Source organism: Brienomyrus brachyistius, chromosome 12 (genome assembly GCF_023856365.1).
Source record: "Brienomyrus brachyistius isolate T26 chromosome 12, BBRACH_0.4, whole genome shotgun sequence".
In the NCBI taxonomy this organism is placed as follows: domain Eukaryota; kingdom Metazoa; phylum Chordata; class Actinopteri; order Osteoglossiformes; family Mormyridae; genus Brienomyrus; species Brienomyrus brachyistius.
This window is the reverse complement of record NC_064544.1, coordinates 19,206,933-19,229,504: the sequence shown is the minus strand read 5'-3', so window position 1 is coordinate 19,229,504 and position 22,572 is coordinate 19,206,933. Positions and strand designations below refer to the sequence as shown.

Genomic DNA, 22,572 nt, shown 5'->3' with positions numbered 1-22,572 from the left:
TATATGCAATACAGGAAGTTCATGAAAATAAACTCGTTCAAATCTAATTTGTCATAGCAAACTAATACTACCTTTACTCCGGAGCCAAAAAAACAACCGTTCTGAACCTGCTAAGTGTCCGAAAACCACTGCAGACAGCGGGCTTTGGGTGCTGACGGACAGCTCCGAATGCAGGCGAGGCCAGCTGGTTGGGGGGGGGGGGGTAATCAACTTGCCCTTTTTCAGTCTTTTGCCAGCTGACCTGTATATCCCAGTGAGACTTTTCTTGTCCACATTGCTTCCTTGCAAACGAAGCGTGAGAAAAGCTCTGGCACGCTGGATCTGAGGTGAGACTGAGCGCCTTAATTTCCAGATGAGTTTCGGTTATGCTTGAAATAACGGAGATAGTATATACAAATACAATATATGCAAATATTTTTAGGCATCCTTAATTTTAGAGCCCAATACAATGACGTTTCGCTCTATATTTAAATTATTAGAGTTCATATTTTCTTAATTTTTCTTTTAATCCTATATTGGATTTTACAGCCTATATGTTAATATTTATGTTGTTCCTAAAATAGACATCTTTTTGGTCGGCTTATTGCTCAGACAAGAAGTGCGTCAATCCCAGGAGAAGAGACTGCCTGTAGTATCTCTGCATAGGGGACCTGCGTCAAGTTATTCTTCACTCTATGCCACAGCCACCGCTGACCTTTAGTGGTATATCAAGGTATCGAAACCAGTTACCTTACCTTACTTTACCTTACTTTACCTTAGTCATCAGGCTCCCTCCCTGACCCATCCGCGGATCATCGGGACAGTGGAGCACGTTGTTTTTGCTGCAGCTACCAAGGTCGAAGGGGAGCATCCTTATCCTTGCGTTCAGATCTATCGGGATCGTATTCCTGTTGGAGCCTGGAGTTGGTGGGAGGCTTGGAGAACGGTCTTCCTAATTTCCCGGAGCACCGCCGCAATACTTCCAAGAGATCCCAGTATTTGCATTTGCGAAGGCATGTCTGACTACCACCGGCGCTGGAATAAGGAAGATGACCTGCCGGTTTACCTGGCCAGACCCGGCAGCACGGCTCAGACTCCGCGGCAGAAGTCGTATGGGATGTTCTCCTCGGTGGAGGGAGCCTTCGAGAACAAGACCATAGATTTCGACTCGTACAGCGTCGGCAGGAAGGGGAGCAGGAGCCCGAGAAGCGGGAGCAGGGAAAACCTTGTAGACGGAGACTATTTTAGTGGATCGGCCAGCGAAACGAGTGAAATCGGCGGCTCGCTGCTCAGTTCCCCCAGCGACGACAAGACCCCCGGAGTGGAGATAAAATACTCGTCCGGGAAGGAGTTTCTCCAAGGGGAGCAGAATGAGAAGGTATGTCCCGCCGAGGCACTCGGATTAAACGCTCCCTGTTTAGGTGGCACTGACATCTAACTTTATATAAGATGGTGGATATTTTCTTTTGTTAATGTTTCATTTTCGGATGATAGATTTTCTTAAAGTTTCCCCGGGATAGCTGCAGTGTGCGATCGATAGCGTTTTACTTTACTAGGCACTAGACAAGCAAAACCTTCCATAATGTTACGTTTATATGTCACCTTGCTTCGAATCGTAAATATTTTGATAGGATTTCAAAGCCACTCTCCTAAAAAATAAAATGCAATGACACGCCCGAATAAAGGAAATGTCTTCTCCAAAAGCAACTACGTAGCATTTTTGCGTATGGGATGCGATCCAGAAAGAATTACAATAGGCCTACAATAAATGAAAACTACCTTTGGAAATGTTTTTCACCAAACACTTAAGCCTAGTCGTATTATTAAGTGAAAATATCGTTTTTATAATATTTTTTGACAACCTTGTAGTTTTCTGGGTAATGCTTATACATTCTTAAATTTTCCTGTAAGATTTCCCAGCCATGCAGTCCAGTTCTTCCCTTCTTGTCAATGGCATTTAATTTAGATTATATATAGCATCTCAGACATATGGTTCTGGAAGGGGTTGAATTCCCCGTTCAGGACATTTGCAACAGTGCAAAAGTGTCTGTTCAACGCAGTAACGCAGGTCCTATAGTTGCGACCGGGTAACTTAATGTTCAAACGTGTCGGAAGACTGAACCCATGTAGTAGCCAAGGCTACTTTTACCAAATGTTAGATAATTCATTTTTCTTTCTACTCTTATACACATTTTTATATCAATCAATACATCAAGGAAGGTTACACCTTTTAGTTATTTTAAATAACTAAACAACCGCAGCTAATACAAGCAATAAAGTTTTCGAGGACCTTATCAGTATTTAGACTAAGATAAAACTCTAATTCATTTGCTATAGGAATAAATATTGGAAAGTGCATTGTATATCAATATATATAAATAATTCCTACCCTCGGGCAGATTTTAAAGAGGTTAATAGAGCTGAAATTGAATTTGATTTTCCCCGATGGAGTTAATTTCTGTAGTAGTTTTATTTATATTGCACGGTTTCCATAATAAATTTATTTGGACAGGAAAGCTGTTACGACCTTATTCGCTGGGAATTTTAGAGAGGTTGTGATGCTTGGTTCGGTGACCCGGCGTCCAGACGCTCCTCTCCCCCAAAGGCGAGCTAAGAGGAGCCGCGCCTCTCAACGCCGTCCGGTCATCTGATACCGCCTACCGCCGCCTGGGGGCGCTGCAGTATCCAGCTGAAATTCCAGACACACACACCCCCGTCGGGAGACGCGTCGCTTTCTTTGCATCCTAAAGGTGCCCGGTACAGTTACACTTTTAAAGACCTTCAGTCGGACGTAGTCACACACCCTCCGTTTAACTGCTGTAATCGTATTGCTCGAGAATGTCCGGCACAGGATACCAAGGGAAGAAGAGCATCCCCCATCTGACGGTAGGCAGCGCTGCAAAAAAAGGCGTTTCACCGCCGATCGACGCCTTTCATTGTTGCACACTTTAATGTCACCACGATCCTTATGGCCATTGTGACACCCATACGAGTGTCCACCCTGCTTGTCTCTCAGATCGACATCAAATAATCCAGATTCAGCCCTGGGTGGTGGCCGGGATGCGCCAGCTTTGGCGATCTGATAATACAACATGCATTTAGATAAATAAAATATATGCTCAGATTCTTTAATAGCTTAAAAGCATGAGTTGGGTGCTATTTCGAGGTTCTCGGGAAATAGGAATGTTTTGGGGGCGGCTGCTGCTTGAACCGTAGTAAAGCATGCTGCTGGTTGTACGGGGGAAACTGGGTTAGACTGGTCCTTTGAAGGCGGTGCTCTCTGTATTGCATATGCGGATATATTTGAACAAAGTGCGGATATTTAAGTAAAGGTAGTAACACAAGGCGAGCCCCGGTCGTGTGCAGATTTTCGTGTATTTTCTGCAAAGCACATATACGGGAAATGTGAATAAAAAATACAGCGAGGGAGAAGCTGACAGACAAAAGATGGAGGTGATAATTCCATCCTCGAATCGCTTGCACTCTATATATGCTGCAGTCCTTCGAATTGGAGAATGGGAGCGGTCTGCAGAAATGAAAATTCACCTGTTAACATAATAGTTAAAAACAATTTGCAGGAGAAAATAATCAAACACGGAAGCGGTGGCAACGCCCTTTTGTTTAACTGTTGAGTATATCGCTGAATACAAAGTTTGCTATAAATTTCAATTTATTCCAGAATATTTTGAAATGAAAATTGGCTGTTATTATCGTTGATGTGTTCTGTGTTCTTTTATATATGTAAAGAATCCAGGAAATAACTGATGTAAATTGTATTAGTTTTTTATGCTTTCTGTACACCTGACTTGTAAAATAGCGGTTACACCATTTATGGGTATATAATTAAATAATCTACGTGATTTGTCACTCCCTGAATAAATGAACAGTGAAATGTTTTAGCCACTCTATTGTGGACCAGGGATTCATATTGTATGTCATTTTTTTCATTCTGCTTTTCTTTTCAGTTTGGTAGATTCTGGCATCCACAAATAATGAATAATTCTTTGCATCTGCCTAAGTAAAAATTATATAAATTGAAATTCCTTTGTTAGCAATTTAACTTTAACATTTTTTTGTATAGTACTTAGTATAGGTGTAAAGACTACTTACTAGCACAATACAGTATTAACGAGTAAAACATTTATATGGATTACTGGTTTATATTAAAATTCTGTGCAGTCTGTCATCAGATACATAAGTGAATCTTCAATGGTACCCTGCATATCTGCATGTCGTTGAGAGTTTCCGAAATTTGTCAATGTTTGGCCTGGAACGCTTTGTTTTTGTACCGAATGCACTCAGATCATCTGTGATGCCAGGTGGTTCTGAGAATCCAAACCTACAAGCTGGGCCCATCAGCACCACAGCGCCGAGTCTGAGGTGGACTGGATGCTGACACTGCGCTTTCCCACAGCTACTGTGGGATGGTGTTAATGTGGGCGGCATTTTGTAGGATCACAGGCCATGATTCCGTCAAACCACACGAGAACCCTAACCCAGCCTAAACTATTTCTCAATTACACCACAGTTCTTCGTCATTAACCGATAATTAAAAGAAGCTTTACCTCCCACCGCTTATTAAAATGTTAATATGATGCTAAGTAAAGTAAACGAATGCCGATCACTCCTAGGTTTTTGTTTAAGCTCATTAATTTAGAATAATTTTAATTTGTCTGATCAGCCTGCATGTATCATCTGAAGTCACCTGCATGCCAGTGAGCCATTGCAACTATCTGCCACTGGACAGCTAATGTCAGAATTTCAAAATAAAGCTCAGTAAGGAAATCCAGGGACACGCATGTGCTTATTCTCGATTCCATGCAGGTTCCATTTGGAGCATTAAGATACAGTGGGTGAACAGCAGCACTCTTCACAAACACCAGTCATCCCAACCCCTGTGTGTCCATGGGAATGAAAGCCGTGCCTGAGCTGTCCGAGAGCCTTGAGAGAATGTGTCTACATCGTGGTTCCCCTGACATCTCTGTCCCCTGCAGCCTGATTTAACCAGCCTTATAAACTTTTTACATCAATGACAAACCTGCAGTTCTTTTATTTCCTTCTTGGCCTTCTACCCCCGTTTCCACCGTATAAGTGCTTTAAGGCATGACAATACGTCAGATAATAATACTTCAGAGTGGCGATTCTCCATTCACAAAAGCGTTGACATTCATTTCTGTCTCTCAGAGGACACGTCTATTTGCGCAGTTGACCTGATCATTTAGGAGAAATTATGTATTTATGATATTCATAAAGTGACATCCTGTTGGCTCCTTTTAAATCCCGTCCGTTATATAAGTAGAAAATCTGGTAATTAATACAGCATCCAGGCCTCTGGGGACCATAACACTGCATACCATAAACTCATTATGCATGCTATCAATATATATTTTCTGCTGTAATATTGTCTGAGTACTTTCAAGGATCACTGGCACTACAGCTACTGTAGGACGGCTGAGCCTCAAACCCAACGTGTTGTGGGGCCGTTCAGCGGCGTGTGACCTCAGATCACACTGGCGTCCAGATGGCAGCTGACGGGCACAGCACAGGCTTGTTTTCATGACAGTGATGTCACCACCCTTGCCATCCTTGTTCTTGATGAATGATGAAACTCTCACTGGCATTACAGGGTTACGGGGGACCCTTGATGGTGTGCGCTGGCTTCATGTCCTCTTGTGTTCTCCACAGCGTATGATGCCACTTCTGGTGGTCTCGCAGAATGCTAGGCTAACTTTGTTGGGCTGTCGGCTTGTTACCTGCCATGCTGTCCTTGTGACTAGGAGGTTATTTGGTGGAGAACAGTAGACAGGCCATCATCAGGCAAGGTGCTACAGGAAGTATCTAAATCTCTTGGCTGGCTTTTAGTGCTCAGTTAGGACAGTGTTTGGTGTGCAGTAGATGTCAGATTGTAGACCAAGGGCAGGGTATGTGGAACAGTTGTCATTGTGCTGTAGATCAGCCCACACTATGAACTGGTGGTTAAGTTAGAGCTGTAACTAATGCAGATTAGTGTGCAAGAGACTAATTTGCATGATGTATTTTAGATCATTTTCTGGCCTGTTTCTAAAATCTCAGATTGTGTCTTTTGGTTTTTATTTATTTTTGGTACCCTGACAGGACCTTTAGGGCTTGGATGTAGTGATCATAACAGCAGTGGGTGATTTAATGCTTGGCCCTGTTCTGTATCTGGTGAATCGTGTAGCTTGTCTGGTCATCTGAGTGCCATCATTTAAAATAATAGCGCAAAAAAGGAGAAAACAATGAATGAATAGATCTGTCTGTTCCAGCCAGACCAGTGTGTGCGATTCTCCTAGCAGCTGCGAGCGATGCTTGGGCTTGTTTTCCGATGACATGAGCCATAGCTGGAAATGGGGCGTGTGCATCCCAGGCCGCGCCCCCAGGAATCCAGCAGCCCATCTGGCCTATTAAGAGATGAGGGCAAGCAGGCAGCTAATGTTGGAATTAGCAATAGCTTGTTCTTTGAGCTCTAACCTCAATGATTATTCAATGAATGAAACGACCAATTCCTCCTACACTGGCCCCAGATGAAAGCTGATTGGCTCCTAGCATGCCCCCTCCCGTGTCATTCACTGATCCAAAATCATATGATTGGCTAATGATAAGGTTGGCGCCACCTTATGACTTGTGGTGCCTTTTATGCTCCCCAGCTTAAACAAAATCCTAGTATCGCCCCTGACTTAGTGTGCTGTAAAACTGGAGCGGTGTTGGGGGCGTTTGAAGGTGGGGAGACACAGAGATCCTGCAGCAGAGGTGTGGCAAAGCCAAGGCTCACTCAGTTTCCTGTGACATCATGCTCCGTTTAACAGCTAATGCTTTGTGTAGAATTATAGGCATTTTCCTGCTGGTGGTGGGTGATATATAGTCAGGGAAGTGGGAGGGATCTGAGGTGGAAAGAGGCTTAGTCCATAGGGGCTTATTGGCTGATCATATAGAGCCCTCCATCCCAGAGTGTCGCGCAGTGTGTGGGGGTGCTAAGCTAATGGCACACTCTCTATAGACGTACAGTGCAGTGGCTGGTCCTGGGCACAGGCGCAGTATACAGTACTGCAGCAGACTCTGAGGTGGACATGTGGTTGCCTGCTATCAATGGACTGCTGAAGGAGGAGACTGTGGAGAAGAGGGAGGAATGTGAAAGCTGCGTCACGTTGAATGAGAAATATGATCAGAATTTAAAAACGCGATTATCATACATGGAAAATGTCAATGACACTGCTGCTGCAGACAATCACCCCCATACGTGACCAGGATGGAATAGCAGCAGGGTCATCAGAAATGCCATAGAAATCAATCAAAGCAAGATGCTTTTAATTGAATAAAAAGCAGCTGACCAGACTTATGGGAGAGAGATGTTCAGTGCCGGTTTGTCTACTGAAACAGCCTTGGTTATTGTCTGTCTTTGTTCTGCACGGTCTTTTCAAGACCTACGAGTGTCATCTCTCCTGGGACATTCCCTGTCTAGAGAGCCTGCAGCGTGGAGAGTGGTGCGCAGTCCCGCCCTCCACACTGGGCCTTTCTGAGAGCACAGTGATACCAGGCTGCCTGCTTTTAATTAAAGCCTGACATACAACAAGGGAGGCTGTGCCAGGCGACTTGTGAAGCTAAGCAATGCGGAGATGGAAAGACGGAGGGAGAAAATGATTCTGTTGACTTTCAGATTGAATTTATAGAATTAAATCTGGATGATAACATCATTATGGACAAGTGTAGCACAAAGGAGGTGCCAACGCTCACTCTGGCTATTGATTTTGAGCCATCTGTTTGCCATCAAGTCATTTAGGAGTCTAGGATGAGAATCTCTGTACTCTTAAGGAGCTGCCCCAGTGTGATTCTCAAAGGGGGGCCTTTCCAAGTCTGTTTGTTAAACATCGTTAGGATTTTGGAAGCTCCAGTCTTAGTTAAAAACCATTACGAGCCACGTTAAAGACTAATTGACTTATTCTACATTTTGTAGCAAGAACAAACCTCCTGGAGCAGGATTGTACTTTGCCTTTTTAGACCACAGTCCAGACAAAGCAGCCAGTAATATGCACGCGGTGCCTGAAAGTATGAACCTATTAGGTGTTTTTCCACATAATAGATGTTGGATTTAAAAGATGGGGGCCAGATGTTTGTGAATATCCTAATTGTTCAGGGGCACATTGTTGTTAATTGGACCATGCACAGGTCAACCCCCAGTGACCAGTGAAACATGCTTCTCGTTCTGTGTGTGGCAGTAGGACGTGGCTTACACCTCAAACCACCTCTTTTTCAGAGTGACCGTCTGCTCATCAAGGGTGGAAGGGTCGTCAACGATGACTTGTCCTTCTTTGCTGATATCTATCTGGAAGATGGGGTGATTAAGTAAGTAGTGACCCTTTGGATCATCACAATAAGGTGGTGATTGTGAAGGGTTTTCCAGACTGGAACTAATCAATGAGCTGACAAGTTAGTTAATTATAAAACAATGTACTTTTACTTTACTTCTTTATTCTGTTGAATATTCTTAGTGAAGCAAGTCAGATTAAGCATCTTCCACCCAACAGTAGGACCCCTCTAGGGTATTATATGGAAAAAGGTGGAGATATGAATAGTATGTCATACTGAGAAGGATACATTTTGAAAGCGAGTTTGTGACAATTTCACCACCTATGACAGACAGCTGGGGGAGAACCTAATCGTGCCAGGAGGCGTGAAAATAATCGAGGCAAGCGGCCGCATGGTGATCCCCGGAGGCATCGATGTCAACACCTGCCTGCAAAAGCCCTACCTGGGTACCCAGACTGTGGATGACTTCTTCCAGGGCACCAAGGCAGCACTGGCTGGGGGCACCACCATGATCAGTGAGTCTCAGCATCCGCTACGTAATGACATAATGTAACACATCTCGCCTGGAGATTTGCTATTCTGACCACTTGATCTTCTCCAAAGAGCCTTGATTACATTGTCTGCTGTGGTCACTGTGCTAACCCCACTGTCCTTTTTCAGTTGACCACGTGTCCCCCCAGCCTGGGGCCAGCCTGCTGCAGGCCTTTGAGAAGTGGCATGAGGCAGCAGATAAGAAGTCCTGCTGCGACTATTCCTTTCATGTGGACATCCCTCACTGGCACGAGGGCGTCAAAAAGGAGCTGGAGATCTTGGTGCAGGAGAAGGGTGAGCAGGGACCTGCAGTGGGTCAAGCTGCTGCAGGGTGTGCTTCTTCTGAAACCATAGGATGTAGGAAAGAAGGAAGATTATTAATAAACCAGCTCTCAGTTCATGGAATGTAAACCACCTTTGAAGATGCTAGATTGACTTTGTAGGTGTCTTAAAAACACCTAAGTAAAAATGGAATACTTGTAAAATGCACTTAAAAATAATGTTTTCTTCCTTGCACAAAACAGGGGTCAACTCCTTCCAGGTGTACATGGCCTATAAGGATCTGTACCAGATGACTGACACTCAGGTGTGGTATGCCTAACCCTAACAGTGCCCCTTAAAGACAGCATATCGGAAAGCTAGACACCCAGGGCTGTTTCATCTCTTGTGTTCTGAATAGGGACGAGTGTTTTAGATGAAAGTGTACTAGAAACCTGAACTTATGTAGTGTCTAAAACCTTCATGTCAGTATGCATGATTCACAGTGCAGTGTGGTCTCTCTTACATCACTTCCTTAATGATTAGAATTTAGCCACATGTTAAAATTGATAGCATGGCTAGAATTTACCATACCTTACATCAGAACTATTTTAATGTTGGCCATATTGTGGCTGCCCAATGAGAACCATGTGTGTCCACATTTTCACTATGGTGACCTTTTACTATAGATATAATATGCCCTTTCTTCCCTGTCTACTGGTATCTGATTGACCAATGCAAAGATGTCTGTCTCGTGACGTTGTTTTAGGATTATTCTGTAAAGCAGTTTCTGAGAAAATGTGTTTTTTCCAGTTCCTGTTGTGATATGTAGTGTGTTGTAGCATTGAAAATGTGTTTATTTTAATTGAATGTGTAAATCTGAAGTCATCTGTTAGTCCATCAGTATCTGAAACGCAGAGTTTGGTGTTGCCCTTCGGTGGGGTCGTTGCCATGCTGATTGATGATCCGGTGGTAGAGGTTTGATCCTGAAGTGAAATGCAGGCACAGGACGCAGACATTCTACAGCAGCACACTGACTGACTGCCTTCCCCACAGCTCTATGAGGCCTTCACTTTCCTCAAGGAGCTGGGCGCCGTGGTGCTGGTGCACGCAGAGAACGGTGACCTCATCGCTCAGGTGAGGATCAGAGACACCGATAAGAGGGCAGGGGGAGCAGCAGTCCTCCCTAAGCTCCCATGGACTGTTAATCCATCCCAGACTATCTGATTGCTGATTGGACCCAATGAACACTGCCATAAACCAGGCTTTTGTCTCCCTCTCTTACTGATCTGGAATCAGCAGTACCCCTGTCTATTCTGATGCTATAATGACTGTCATTTGCATTGTAGTTCAGAGTGAGCATTCTGTTACGTCTGTATTTTTCTAGGTCTGTGTCTTCCCTCAGTATGACACTTGCATATTTTCATTTTTTTTGTAAATGATCAAACCTTAGTTGAAGATGAATGGGGGTCGGGACTTTCTCTGATGGATTGGAAAAGGTCATTAAAGAACAGTTACTAAAAAGCAAGACAAAAGTCACTAGTGTGTGAAAGAAGGCAGTAGTGTGAGTTAATGTCCTACCAGAGACAATGGTGTCCATTCTTCCTTTTAACAACATTCTGTAAATAGGAATCACAGTCCTGTTCTGAGACATCTCTTATTACATGCGCTTCTCTATTTTACCAAGCGGTTTGTGCTTCTGTGGATGCAATAAGTCACTCAAATCATCTTCTCCTAGAGATCAGTGTTGCTGCATGGGTTCTGATTTCATCTTGATCTGTTTACTTGTGTTAGTAAAGCAAAATGTCTAAGTGAGAGAGAGATAAAAGTTCATGAGTTTAAGCCAGCTGTCCTGTAATGCTAGTGGTCTGTGAAGAAACTCCAGGATTTGTAATGGTGGTATGACAGTGACATCAACTACATTAGTAAATATCCTGCACAATAAGTTGTGTAAATGTAGAATTGTATTTAGTGGGCGGCCCTGTTTAAATGTACAGTAGTAGTAATCAGGTGCTGCGTTAGGAAATGAGAGTTTCCATAGGCTGCACTCTTGTTTGGTCACCATGTTCTACCATCCTGCTCTTCCTGGTAATTCATTAAGGCTGATGAGTTTCAGCTTGAGCGGTATGTGAAGTCAGATGACATGGGAAGGCATTTCAATATGCCGGGTCTTGTAGTCCACCTAGACTTGCTACGTTTTTGTATCAGTTGTATGCTGTGGTTAATAAATCAGTCTTTTAAGTGAAAAACCAGCCTGATGTTAATTTAATGTTGGTAATATGTTGTTTGAATCAGGAGCAGAGTAAGATCCTCGGGATGGGCATCACTGGGCCTGAGGGACATGTGCTGAGTCGCCCCGAAGAGGTGAGCCCCGTGGTGTCCATATGCCGATACTACAGCCAAGACTTTTAGGCTAATATTGTTGTTCAAATATCTATACTAGATAGGTCTGCCAGAAAAATGTTAAACATATTATTGTTAGGTATGCCATTAAACATACTGTACTGAATCAAATATAGAGGGCCCTTTGTCACACAACAGGCACCTGATTAGCTAAAATCTATCTGTAATAGGTTATCATTTGGTAATTATTGGTTACTGGTACTATGGGTATTTTTTTTGCTAGATCTATCCGCAGTGCAGTGAAGTCATATGATTGGTCTGCTAAGAAGGATCACAACGTATAGGCTTGACGTTATTTATTTGTCCTCACAGCTGGAGTCCGAAGCTGTGTTTCGTGCTGTCACCCTGGGCAACCGGGTCAACTGCCCCATCTACATCACCAAGGTGATGAGCAAGAGCGCGGCGGACATCGTGGCCCAGTCAAGGAAGAAAGGTCTGTTGGCTTCTACATACAAATATGGCCGCCTTATTACTATTCAGTCAGATGCAGCTTCTGAGTCACTGAAAAATGGTGGTTTGAGCCAGATTACAGATTGATTTTAAACACAATATATGTTAGAATAAACAATTGATGAACCAATCTAACTGTTTCGAGGAGAAATTAGTTTCTAACGCAAAAACATTGTAGGTGTAAAAAAAAACTTAAAAGATTGTTACTTTGGGATTAAAAATATATAATTATTCTGCTTTTTCCATGTTGTAGCAAATGCATAATCGATTAGTTTAAACATTACACTTGTAGAGGCAAACGGATGACCAAAAGTGTAATTGTAGTCTTGCTGTCCCATGACACAGGGATGGAGGGCCGAGGGGCCATAATGTGAGGGTGGGGGTGGTCAGGCCTACAACGGGCAGGCCAGGGCACACGTCTTTGCCACACCCTGGAGTGGATGCATAACAGCAGTTTCAAAATGCAGACCTTTGAGATAGACAGGGAAATACAATGGCAGCTGGGTATTGGAAAAGGCTCTGGCTTTGGTGTGAGTGAGTGTTCTGGGTCTCAGAGAAAGCACAGAACCTGATATTATGAGGCTCTGGCTTTGGTGCGGGTGAGTGTTCTGGGTCTCAGAGAAAGCACAGAACCTGGTATTATGAGGCTCAGGCTTTGGTGCGGGTGAGTGTTCTGGGTCTCAGAGAAAGCACAGAACCTGGTATTATGAGGCTCTGGCTTTGGTGCGGGTGAGTGTTCTGGGTCTCAGAGAAAGCACAGAACCTGGTATTATGAGGCTCTGGCTTTGGTGCGGGTGAGTGTTCTGGGTCTCAGAGAAAGCACAGAACCAGGTTTTATGAGGCTCAGGCTTTGGTGCGGGAGAGTGTTCTGGGTCTCAGAGAAAGCACAGAACCTGGTATTATGAGGCTCAGGCTTTGGTGCGGGTGAGTGTTCTGGGTCTCAGAGAAAGCACAGAACCTGGTATTATGAGGCTCTGGCTTTGGTGCGGGTGAGTGTTCTGGGTCTCAGAGAAAGCACAGAACCTGGTATTATGAGGCTCTGGCTTTGGTGCGGGTCAGGGTTCTGGGTCTCAGAGAAAGCACAGAACCAGGTTTTATGAGGCTCTGGCTTTGGTGCGGGTCAGGGTTCTGGGTCTCAGAGAAAGCACAGAACCAGGTTTTATGAAGCTCAGGCTTTGGTGCGGGTGAGTGTTCTGGGTCTCAGAAAAAGCACAGAACCTGGTATTATGAGGCTCTGGCTTTGGTGCAGGTCAGGGTTCTGGGTCTCAGAGAAAGCACAGAACCAGGTTTTATGAGGCTCAGGCTTTGGTGCGGATGACTGTTCTGGGTCTCAGAGAAAGCACAGAACCAGGTTTTATGAGGCTCAGGCTTTGGTGCGGATGACTGTTCTGGGTCTCAGAAAAAGCACAGAACCAGGTTTTATGAGGCTCAGGTCCTTGTCATACTTGCATGTCGTTTCTGATTCAGGATCTGTGGTGTATGGGGAGCCCATCACAGCCAGCTTGGCAACAGACGGAACACACTACTGGAGCAAAAACTGGGCCAAGGCTGCGGCGTTTGTGACATCCCCGCCCCTCAGCCCCGATCCCACTACGCCGGACCATCTCAACACTCTGCTGGCCTGGTATGGCTCTGGACCAGGACAAGCACAGATAGCCAGGCTGTATTCACCAACCATTTGAGGAAATCATCTAGCTACTTAAACATTTACTGGCTCTTATCATTCATCAATCTTCCATGAGTACTAATCCTGTAACATGCAGTGCTAAAAAGATAAAAGGTGTACATCCTCTCCTCGTTTAATGACTGAGTTCTGGTCCAAAGACCAGGTGATTAAGCCAAATGGTAGCTAAGTGAAAATCACAGTAGTCTGTGTGTGACCATGATTGTGCTGCACACATTCAGATAAATTTCTCGTACAGATACTCCAATGTTACTCGCATATTGGTCAGAAATGAAATTTTTATTACCTTGTATTGCGTGTGGTTGCTAACCAAGGTAGCCGCTAAAGGAGGAGAGGGGATTTCGTCTTTGTTTATGCACCATATTGTGGCTAATTTGTGATGACTCAGATCAGCAGGCAGTGAGGTAACAACAGCTTTGAGGTCCAACCATGGCTGTCGATATTACAGCCCATTGTCACACAGGGGTCACGCCCTGTAGCCAGGGGAATTGTGCCTGCTGGCTTTCCAATGGTGAAAGCAGCCCATGTGTTTTATTTACTAAGGAAAGGCAGAGTAGCTGATTATTGTTCTCTTGAGGAATGTAATGCATTTTTAAAAATCCAGAAAGTGCAATAATCTGACAGTAATTAAATATGTAGTTAACATGACAGCCCTGGACTTATGGGTGGAGTGAATCTGGGCCTCTCTGAAAGCGGGAATAACCTTCCAACCTTTTTTGCTACGTCTCAGCGGGATGTGATGTGCTGCTGAAGCTGCTTCACGGTGTGCTGTCGTCCTGCTGGTAATACTTACCTCCTGTGTTTACGCTGTGCTGCACCCTTGCAGTGGGGACCTCCAGACAGTGGGCAGCTCCCACTGTGGTTACAGCACTTCCCAGAAGGCCATTGGGAAGGACAACTTCACACTCATTCCTGAAGGCACCAACGGGGTAGAGGAGCGGATGTCCTTCGTGTGGGACAAGGCTGTGGTAAGTTGAATGAAATAATATTCAGGAGTAATAGTGGTGACAGTGCTTGAAGTATTTTGTGACATGGAAGCTTAAATTGTTGCAATACTAACATGTGAAAATGTGCTAATTGAGAACTGGTTGTTGCTTCTGAAGTCAATGGCTTAAAACATCTTGCCAGCTGTACTAAGCACATAGCCAGCAGATTTAGTTTTATATCTTCTTCACCTTCCCTCACTTTTCTCTGTTAGGCTGTGGGCAAGATGGATGAAAACCAGTTTGTGGCCGTGACCAGCACTAACGCTGCCAAGATCTTCAACCTGTACCCCCGGAAGGGCCGGATAGCAGTGGGCTCCGATGCTGACATCGTCATCTGGGACCCCGACAAGATCAAGACCATCACGGCCAAGACACAGCAGTCGGTGAGATGTGTGATGGCTCGCTGGATGGAAGATGCCTTTTGTGTAAAAACTTAAGGAAAGAATTTGCATTCCCTGTTCTTCTACTCCAATTCAGGCTGTGGAGTACAACATCTTTGAGGGCATGGAATGTCGAGGGGGGCCGCTGGTGGTCATCAGCCAGGGAAAGATCGCTTTCGAAGGTGCTAACCTGTCCATGCAGCAGGGAGCCGGACACTTCATCTCGCGCAAACCCTTCCCCGACTACGTCTACCAGCGCATCAAGATGAGGAACAAGGTAAGAGGCCCTGAGCCATGGGTCAAACCCCAAATCATGTCACAGTGGGCAGCTTGAACAGAGAGCTACAATTATGCCCGAGTGGATCAAAAGGCCCTTGAGCTTCTGAATTTCTCAAAAAAAAGAAAATCCAGCTATTGATTCATCCTTCCATCTTCCAGCCGCTTAACTTGATCAAGATCATGGAGGGACCTGGAGTCTATCCCAGACAGCATAGGTCACTAGTCTTTGCTACACCCTGGACTGGATGAATAGCAGAAAATTAACCATATGAATAAATTATTATACAAAGCACCGATGCCATAGGGTGTATTCATACTTGCCCCAGTTGCCTTGTGCTGTGCTCAAGAATGATTATCCCCCATCCCCACTGCCCTGCTGGTCTGCACTCACAGTACGATTAACATCCTGGGCCTGAGCACACACTTTCATCATCATTGTGAGACTTTTTGTGTTGAAGAAAACATAGGAAGAAAAGCACTACAGCACAGCACAATGGAGTTCATTATTAATGGCCTTATTTTGTGGCATTTTGCAGTCATTTTGGGTGCGATACCACATGGCCCTGTTATAGGTTTATCGAATTTGCAACATTTTCATTTCATTGTGCTACTCTTGTCAGCTCAAATTTCCAGCAAACACTGCACCTCTGCCATAGACCAAAGCGATTAGTTAGCAATTACACTTGATGCTTACCATGCCTCAGTCTGACTAAGCATATTCAGGCCCACCTCTTCAAGTAGAATGATCACACTAGTCAGATAAACTAGACTTTGAGGGTCAAACGTGCTCGGGCACAATACGGATCACCTAGTGTAACACCCTTTTAAGTTATCCCTCTAATAGTGTTTCCCGACCCGGTCCTCGGGGAACCCCAGACAGCCCACGTTTTTGCTCCCTCCTAGGTCCTAGCCAATCAGGAATGCCAAATACCTGGTACAGCAGCAGTGGGAGCTGAAAGGAAGCAAAAACGTGGACTGTCTGGGATTCCCCGAGGACTGGGTTGGGAAACACTGCTCTAATAGATACATAATCTCCTCTTTCCATGTTCCTTATCTCTGTGGGGTCCAACACCTAGTGCCCTACCAGACCCTAGACTTCAAGGTCCCAGTCCACACGTTGGTGGTTGTATGGTGTTCTGATGGTCCCCAGGCAGTGGCGTGGAAGGTGGACTCTGAACACACTATCTTCACAGGCAATGGCAATGCACGGTGTGTCGCGAGGCATGTATGACGGCCCAGTGTACGACATCCCCATCACCCAGAAGTACATCACCCCTTCGCCGTCCGCCAAGACGTCACCTACCAAGAACCAGCCCCCTCCAATCCGGAACCTCCACCAATCCAACTTCAGCCTATCAGGTAGGGTGGGTGTGGCCTGGACACTGGTGCAGGCAGGTCAGAGGGAGGTGCATATGGCCCGCCCCTTGTCCACACCACCGCTACCCAGAATCTCCGTGCCCCCCTCCTCCCGTGTATGCATTGATTGTCCACAAACATGTGTGTACAATGGTGACTGTCCTTTGTGACGTTGCACGCTTTGGGAGGGTGTACAGGGTCATCGGCAGACAGGGTCTGCTTATCAAACCGGAGCACCTGAAGTAAAACGGTGAAAAACAGGAATTATTCATATTAATTTTTGGGGAGTGAGACACCCCCTTGCTGATGAGAGTGTGATTAGAGAAACATGTAACATGACTGTGCAAAAGGGAAAAAGGCACCTTTCATCCTAATTTTTTTAAGTTTTAAAACATGTGTGCTTCATATGTAACCGTGATACACGCGGAGCCCAGAGAAATTCGGTTTCCTACACACATGCAATAAGGTCTTTAACTGGGCAGAGACCATGCCTTCTTCCTTTTTATTGGTTCCCCAGCATGTTGGGGAGCAAGGGTCCCCACAATGACGATTGTCTGTACTTGTATTGACACTGATGTCTCCTAGCACCATGTCCTGACCTCATCTACATCATCTTATATATTTCCAGGGCCGGACTCTCAGCAGTTGGAGGGTAACACAAATACAAGCAAACATAACAAGCACACATCAGCTATAGGTTTGTGAGGTTAACCGCTATTGCTTTGATGTGTCATGATGATGGACATTCCTGTAGGCTGTAAACTTCTTGGTGATAGATGAGGTACCAGGGCAGGAATGAGCCAGGGGAGAGACTGAGGGCTAAAAGACAGTGAAGGAGAATTAAGAAAGTTCCTTGATGCTGAAAATTTTGGGTATGGGTCTGATTGGGTATTGGCCAAGTTGACTTCTGAGTAAGGAGTGGATCCTTTGCATGGCTTCTTGGGGTATTTCCTGCATTCTGTAGGCCATCCTGCACCTGGTGGCCGTCCTCTTTTTCCCTTCCGGTGTTTCGTGTCTGTTTCTCATCCCAAACCTGGGGCTCCTGTTCGAATCCATGCCCATATGTGTCAGAGGTTCCCTGCATGACGTCTTCTTCTACAATCTACTTGTCTCTTCCTCTCTTCTTTTCCACATGATTAACTCTTCTTTCATTTCATGGGTCGATAAATTTGGTGCATGAATACAAAGATCAATGCATTATTTTACCGTCCACTGTAGAGCCAGGATTAGCATATAATCTTGCCCGTGTGGTTTTATGAAGCTTTAAGTATAAATAAACATATATATTTATTATAAACAACTGAACATCCATAATTGCAATGGAATAAATTCTCCATGTTGAGGTAAATTTGAAGTTTATTTGTAGTTCATTTTTGCTGGAAGGACCTTAAAATATGTAAATTCTATAAGGCAAATGATCACTGCACACATTTGGTTGAGGCCCTTTCTGAAATTAGCCTGTTGCTGCCTTTCAGGTGCCCAAGCTGACGACAATGTCCCTAGGCGCTCTGGCCACCGCATAGTGGCGCCCCCCGGTGGCCGTTCCAACATCACCAGCCTTGGCTGAGCTATAGTCCTGTGGGGGGGAGAGGTTGACCTTCGAGTGACAGATCAGTGAGGAGAGTTGTGTGGTTCCTTTCTGTCTCAGTGTCCTGTTTTGTTTCACCGGCCAACTTTCCCAGTGTATGGAAAAACAAAAGTATCCTTCCATCCAGCTGACAGGATGCGGTGACTGTAGTGTTATGTTATTTTTGTTTTTTGGGGATTTAACACGATCACATGTCTGTCCTATAACCAATGCAAGCATGGTGCTTCAATGGCCTCGCCCCCCCACCTTTAGTGAACACAAACTAAAGTATATCAGTATTGTTTTGTAAATGGACATGGTATTGTTGCACATCCTGAGTCCGATTGAATAGTTGGTTAGTTGCATGTAGATACACATTTTTGACGTCGATAAGTATTATCCGAATTTTACGTTGTCAGTACACGCCAGAGTTGATCACTTGCTTCCCACTGTGCAGCAGTGAACTTAAATGGGTTTACATTCACGAAATATAATGAGGGTCAGGAGACATCTGCAGATGGACCATGGCTGAGATCACCGTCGCGTCAGGTAGCAAAAATCGCCAACTGTGACAGCAGCCCAGCAGCAGCGGCCAACATCATGCTGGGTCCTTCTTTAGGGTGGCCAGCTACATGCCTATCTGATCGCCTATGCGATGAAGAAGCACACCCCTGCCCCCAGCCCCCACCATGGAGAAGTCATACGAGGGGGGGGCATCTTACAGTTTCACTTTCCTTAAAAGTGCTTTGAAAACTCTCCACTGACCTATTTCTAACTTTTTTATTTGCAGGTTTACTTTATATACAGACTCATACCTAACAGCCTTGTTTTATTTCGTTGCTGTGTAGTGTCTTAAGAATGAAATCTTCCATCATTGTGAAATAAAACAGTGGAAACTTTAAACGACGGAGAAAATCGACCAGCTTGTGAGTTTCTGGTGTATGTGCTGCTGCCACATAGTGGGCAAGTTGGAAGGTGCAGTTCTCTCACTAACCAAGCAAGTGCCACCTTGTTCTAACTTCAGATGTTCTTTCAGGCACGATATAGAGAAATAGCTTCATGTCATTGGTTACTAGTTTAAAGAATTAATCTACATCTTTCAGCTGTTACACCTTTACGTTCCTCATCAGGAAGTTCAGTTACAACCTAGAAATCCCAATGTGTTCAAGGATACTTTGGATCAGGGGTGCCCAATCCTACTGCTGGAGAGCTTAGGTAATTTAGCCCTCATTTAACACCTGATACAGACAATCAGGCCCTGCTTCAGATGGATGAGGATTTATTAGAAATTATATATGTCCACTAGGGGGCAGCAACCCTCCACAAGTCCCACTCTATCGCAGACCTGCTGAATGCTGAACAGATTAAACGAACAGTGCAGGCAACCAGACCAGTGGCTCCCTAACCATGTACTTTTCCATCAGTCCTACAGCGGCCCATTCTGATGATGCTATGATGAAAGTAGCTTGGCGCTGTAATTCAGAACCATTCATAGTGAGTATTCTCTTACCATTTTCAGGGACTGCGAACTGTGGTGCCTTGACAGTGACAGGATTTCCTGCTACCAGCTGTAGTGTAGCGAAGTGAACGCCAATGTATTCTGAACTGTAACTGCCTTGACTGGGGGGGGGGGGGTGCATGAAAAGTTCTGGGAGACATCATTTAAATTGCAGTCGTATAGTACCAAAATATATTAATACATACTAAAATATGTCACAGAAAGGAGAGGCTGACTATGGGCACAGAAAGCATCTGAACAACAGAGGCTCATGTACACAAGTCATATCCATTTATCTGTTTGCTTTTCAAAAACTCAGATACAACCTTCTTCACATTTCACAGGGAGACCTGCCCCATCCCATAATCCACATACACCCCCACCTTCTGGGGCCTCTCCCTCAAGGAAAGAAGGACAGGGGACTTACTGTTAGCCTTGTACATCCCATCTTTCAGAATTATGGTCCAGAATCCAGTGTCAGGTCGAAATAGTAGAGACCCCTTTCTTGAGATGGTCCCTTTCGCCACGCCTAGAGTCCAATCGGTCTTGTGTTTCCCTTCAACCTCCCAGTAATGCCTGCCGGAAGAGAAGCCCTCCTTTTCAAGGACACTGACGACAAAATCAAACCTCTTTGGGTTCTCAAGAAATGCCTGTCGATTCTCCCCAAGTCTCACTGATTTCCGGTCCCCAGAGACAATGAGTTTAGGATGAACTGTACTGGGATTGAGATTCACGTTGACTGTGGACATGAAAAGATAAGAATTTTATTTCTTGCTCAAGAAATCTTGTATTCATACTGTATTTGTTTGTTTTATTTATAAGGAAACTATAACTTAGCATTAAACTGATACCTATCTTGACATTAAAACCAGACTACTAGAAATAATCGAAATAATACCTTTCACAAGGACAGTCCTCACTTTTATTGCATAGCATTTCTGAACACAACACAAATATCCAGGACCACAGAAACACGTCAAAACAATCCAGCGAATCCAGCTCCACACTAAAAATTATAATGTGTTTGATTACTTTCAAAAGAGAGTGCAATATCTATAGAAATGTTCAATTCTAAATGAATTTCATAGAAATTAAAAAGTAGTGGTATTTCAGCACAAGTTCCAAGCAAACAATACATAAATAAATCTTATTCGCTTGATATTTCTGTCACTGATATTTCTTATCTAAAAAGAAAGCAGAGTGAATGTAGGAATTTCGCAGAAAAAGAACAGCTTTTAGCTCATCATTACCATCATAAGAATGACTTCATCCAGACAACCCTGCTTACAATGTAACACCACACTGATCCACCCATGTGACTGGATCGTTGTTACACTACAAACCTACATGAAACTTGTACAATTCCCCACCTAATACCACAATACCTACAGCTAGCTACACTTGGCTTTAATCAATCAGTTCACACTCATAATCTCTTGGATTTTCCACCCAATTGTTTTTTTTCACTACCATTTTTTCCCCACAATACCTGATTATCAGTGATGGCCAAAATGACACTTCATGAAGCATTTGCTGTACCCCACTAGATGGTGCTCTCTGTTCAAAGCATGTCCTAAAGCAAACTAAGACCACTGTCTACTGGGGTCAGAAATACCACAAGCTAGTTCACGAGCCGTCCTTTTCACCATCACTACTAAAGTTCATTCTGTCTGTGTACTGTGTGCTAATACTTCAAAACAACATCAGTGATGATTTACAGTATGCTGTTTTATAATTAATTAATAACACTGATGCCTGGTGCTGTTAACACAGACCCATTATGCACCACTGTAAGTGACGGCACACTTACTTGCATGGCGGGTTACATTGGCAGCACACATTAGCAAAGAGGAGCAAAAATCTACCATGTCACGTAGCTCCCCCTGTAGGTCTGTCACAGAAATGCAAACGTTACAATTACGTATTCAGCAAATCTTTTTTTCCAAAGCAACATACAAGTTACCAAGCTGGGTCACACAGTCCCTGGAGTAATTGCTGATGAAGGGCCTTGCTGATGGGCCCAGCAGTGAGATCACTCTGCCAAGCAAGGGATTTGAACCTGTGACCTTCCAGTTACACACGCAGTGTCTTCACTGTCCCAATCATTTTGTCATCATCCAAATCATTCATGCCTGGGAATGTCACTTTGCAGGTCAATATGAACACCTCCCTTACTGGCATTGTTAGATGTGGTAATGGCTTCATTTATCATGTATAAAGGTCTGGCAACAGAACCAAAAAGAAATATTTCATCTCATCACGAAACACGCCTTGGAGGTCCCAGTTCTAACAGTTTGCAGCCTCTGGATGAATGTGAGTCACATATAAAGATGATTTCATACCAGAGATTATACTGATGTTCAGCCCCATCTTCACCTCATGCTTACTTTTCTGTTGAGCTGAAGAAATGGTAGTTGAGTGGAGAAAATGAACGATGTGATCTGGATGAAGAAGAAAGGAGGAAAGCACTCTGTTTATAGTCCCAGTCATGGTTACATTCCCACGGTCAATATTAAAAAGGAATAAAGGATTGTCTATTATGGATAAAACCAATCTAGTTATGAGACACAATAGTTGGAAAAACTGACTTTAGATGAAGGGCCAGTGCTTTGGACAGGATCTTAGTCCGTATTCAATAAGTCTTTAGGTAATAGGAGGTGTAAGAATGAGGATCTTTCCCCTTTTTTAGCATAAGAGAAATATTAGCTTGGGCAAGAGTTTCAGGTTGTTGAACCTGTCCAATAGGAGAGAGGACAACTGGGGCCATAACTTTTTATAGAAGTCTGAAGGAAAGCCATCGGGTCTGGGACATTAACCACTTTGCGAAGCAGCCGCCATGGTGGTCAGTTCAGTTACAGTGATAGTGACATCTAAATCAT

General features: G+C 44.3%; 1 protein-coding gene across 4 annotated transcripts; it reads left to right on the top strand.

Annotated features, from left to right (window-relative positions):
• The first annotated feature begins 280 nt into the window (after positions 1–280).
• Positions 281–19,098, top strand: crmp1 (collapsin response mediator protein 1). Of its 4 annotated transcripts, XM_048971263.1 has the most exons (16): positions 282–326; positions 592–1,357; positions 8,249–8,337; positions 8,632–8,816; positions 8,962–9,126; positions 9,357–9,418; positions 10,147–10,227; positions 11,386–11,454; positions 11,806–11,926; positions 13,411–13,567; positions 14,454–14,595; positions 14,826–14,996; positions 15,091–15,270; positions 16,466–16,631; positions 17,257–17,325; positions 18,104–19,098. In XM_048971263.1, the coding sequence occupies exons 2-16, from the start codon at positions 995–997 to the stop codon at positions 18,193–18,195; spliced, it is 2,112 nt and encodes a 703-aa protein (XP_048827220.1). In that variant the 5' UTR covers positions 282–326; positions 592–994; the 3' UTR covers positions 18,196–19,098. The 4 variants fall into 4 exon arrangements, with proteins under 4 accessions (XP_048827221.1, XP_048827220.1, XP_048827222.1 ...); XM_048971264.1 differs by lacking the exon at positions 17,257–17,325 and having other exon boundaries at positions 281–326; XM_048971265.1 differs by lacking the exons at positions 282–326; positions 592–1,357 and adding an exon at positions 2,664–2,865.
• Positions 19,099–22,572: the final 3,474 nt, after the last annotated feature.

Coding starts and splice junctions, on each gene's coding strand:
- crmp1 (XM_048971263.1), top strand. CDS start 995: ATGTCTGACTACCACCGGCGCTGGAATAAGGAAGATGACCTGCCGGTT. Junction 10,228..11,385: donor ACGGTGACCTCATCGCTCAG/GTGAGGATCAGA, acceptor TGTTTGAATCAG/GAGCAGAGTAAGATCCTCGG. Junction 11,927..13,410: donor GGCCCAGTCAAGGAAGAAAG/GTCTGTTGGCTT, acceptor TTTCTGATTCAG/GATCTGTGGTGTATGGGGAG.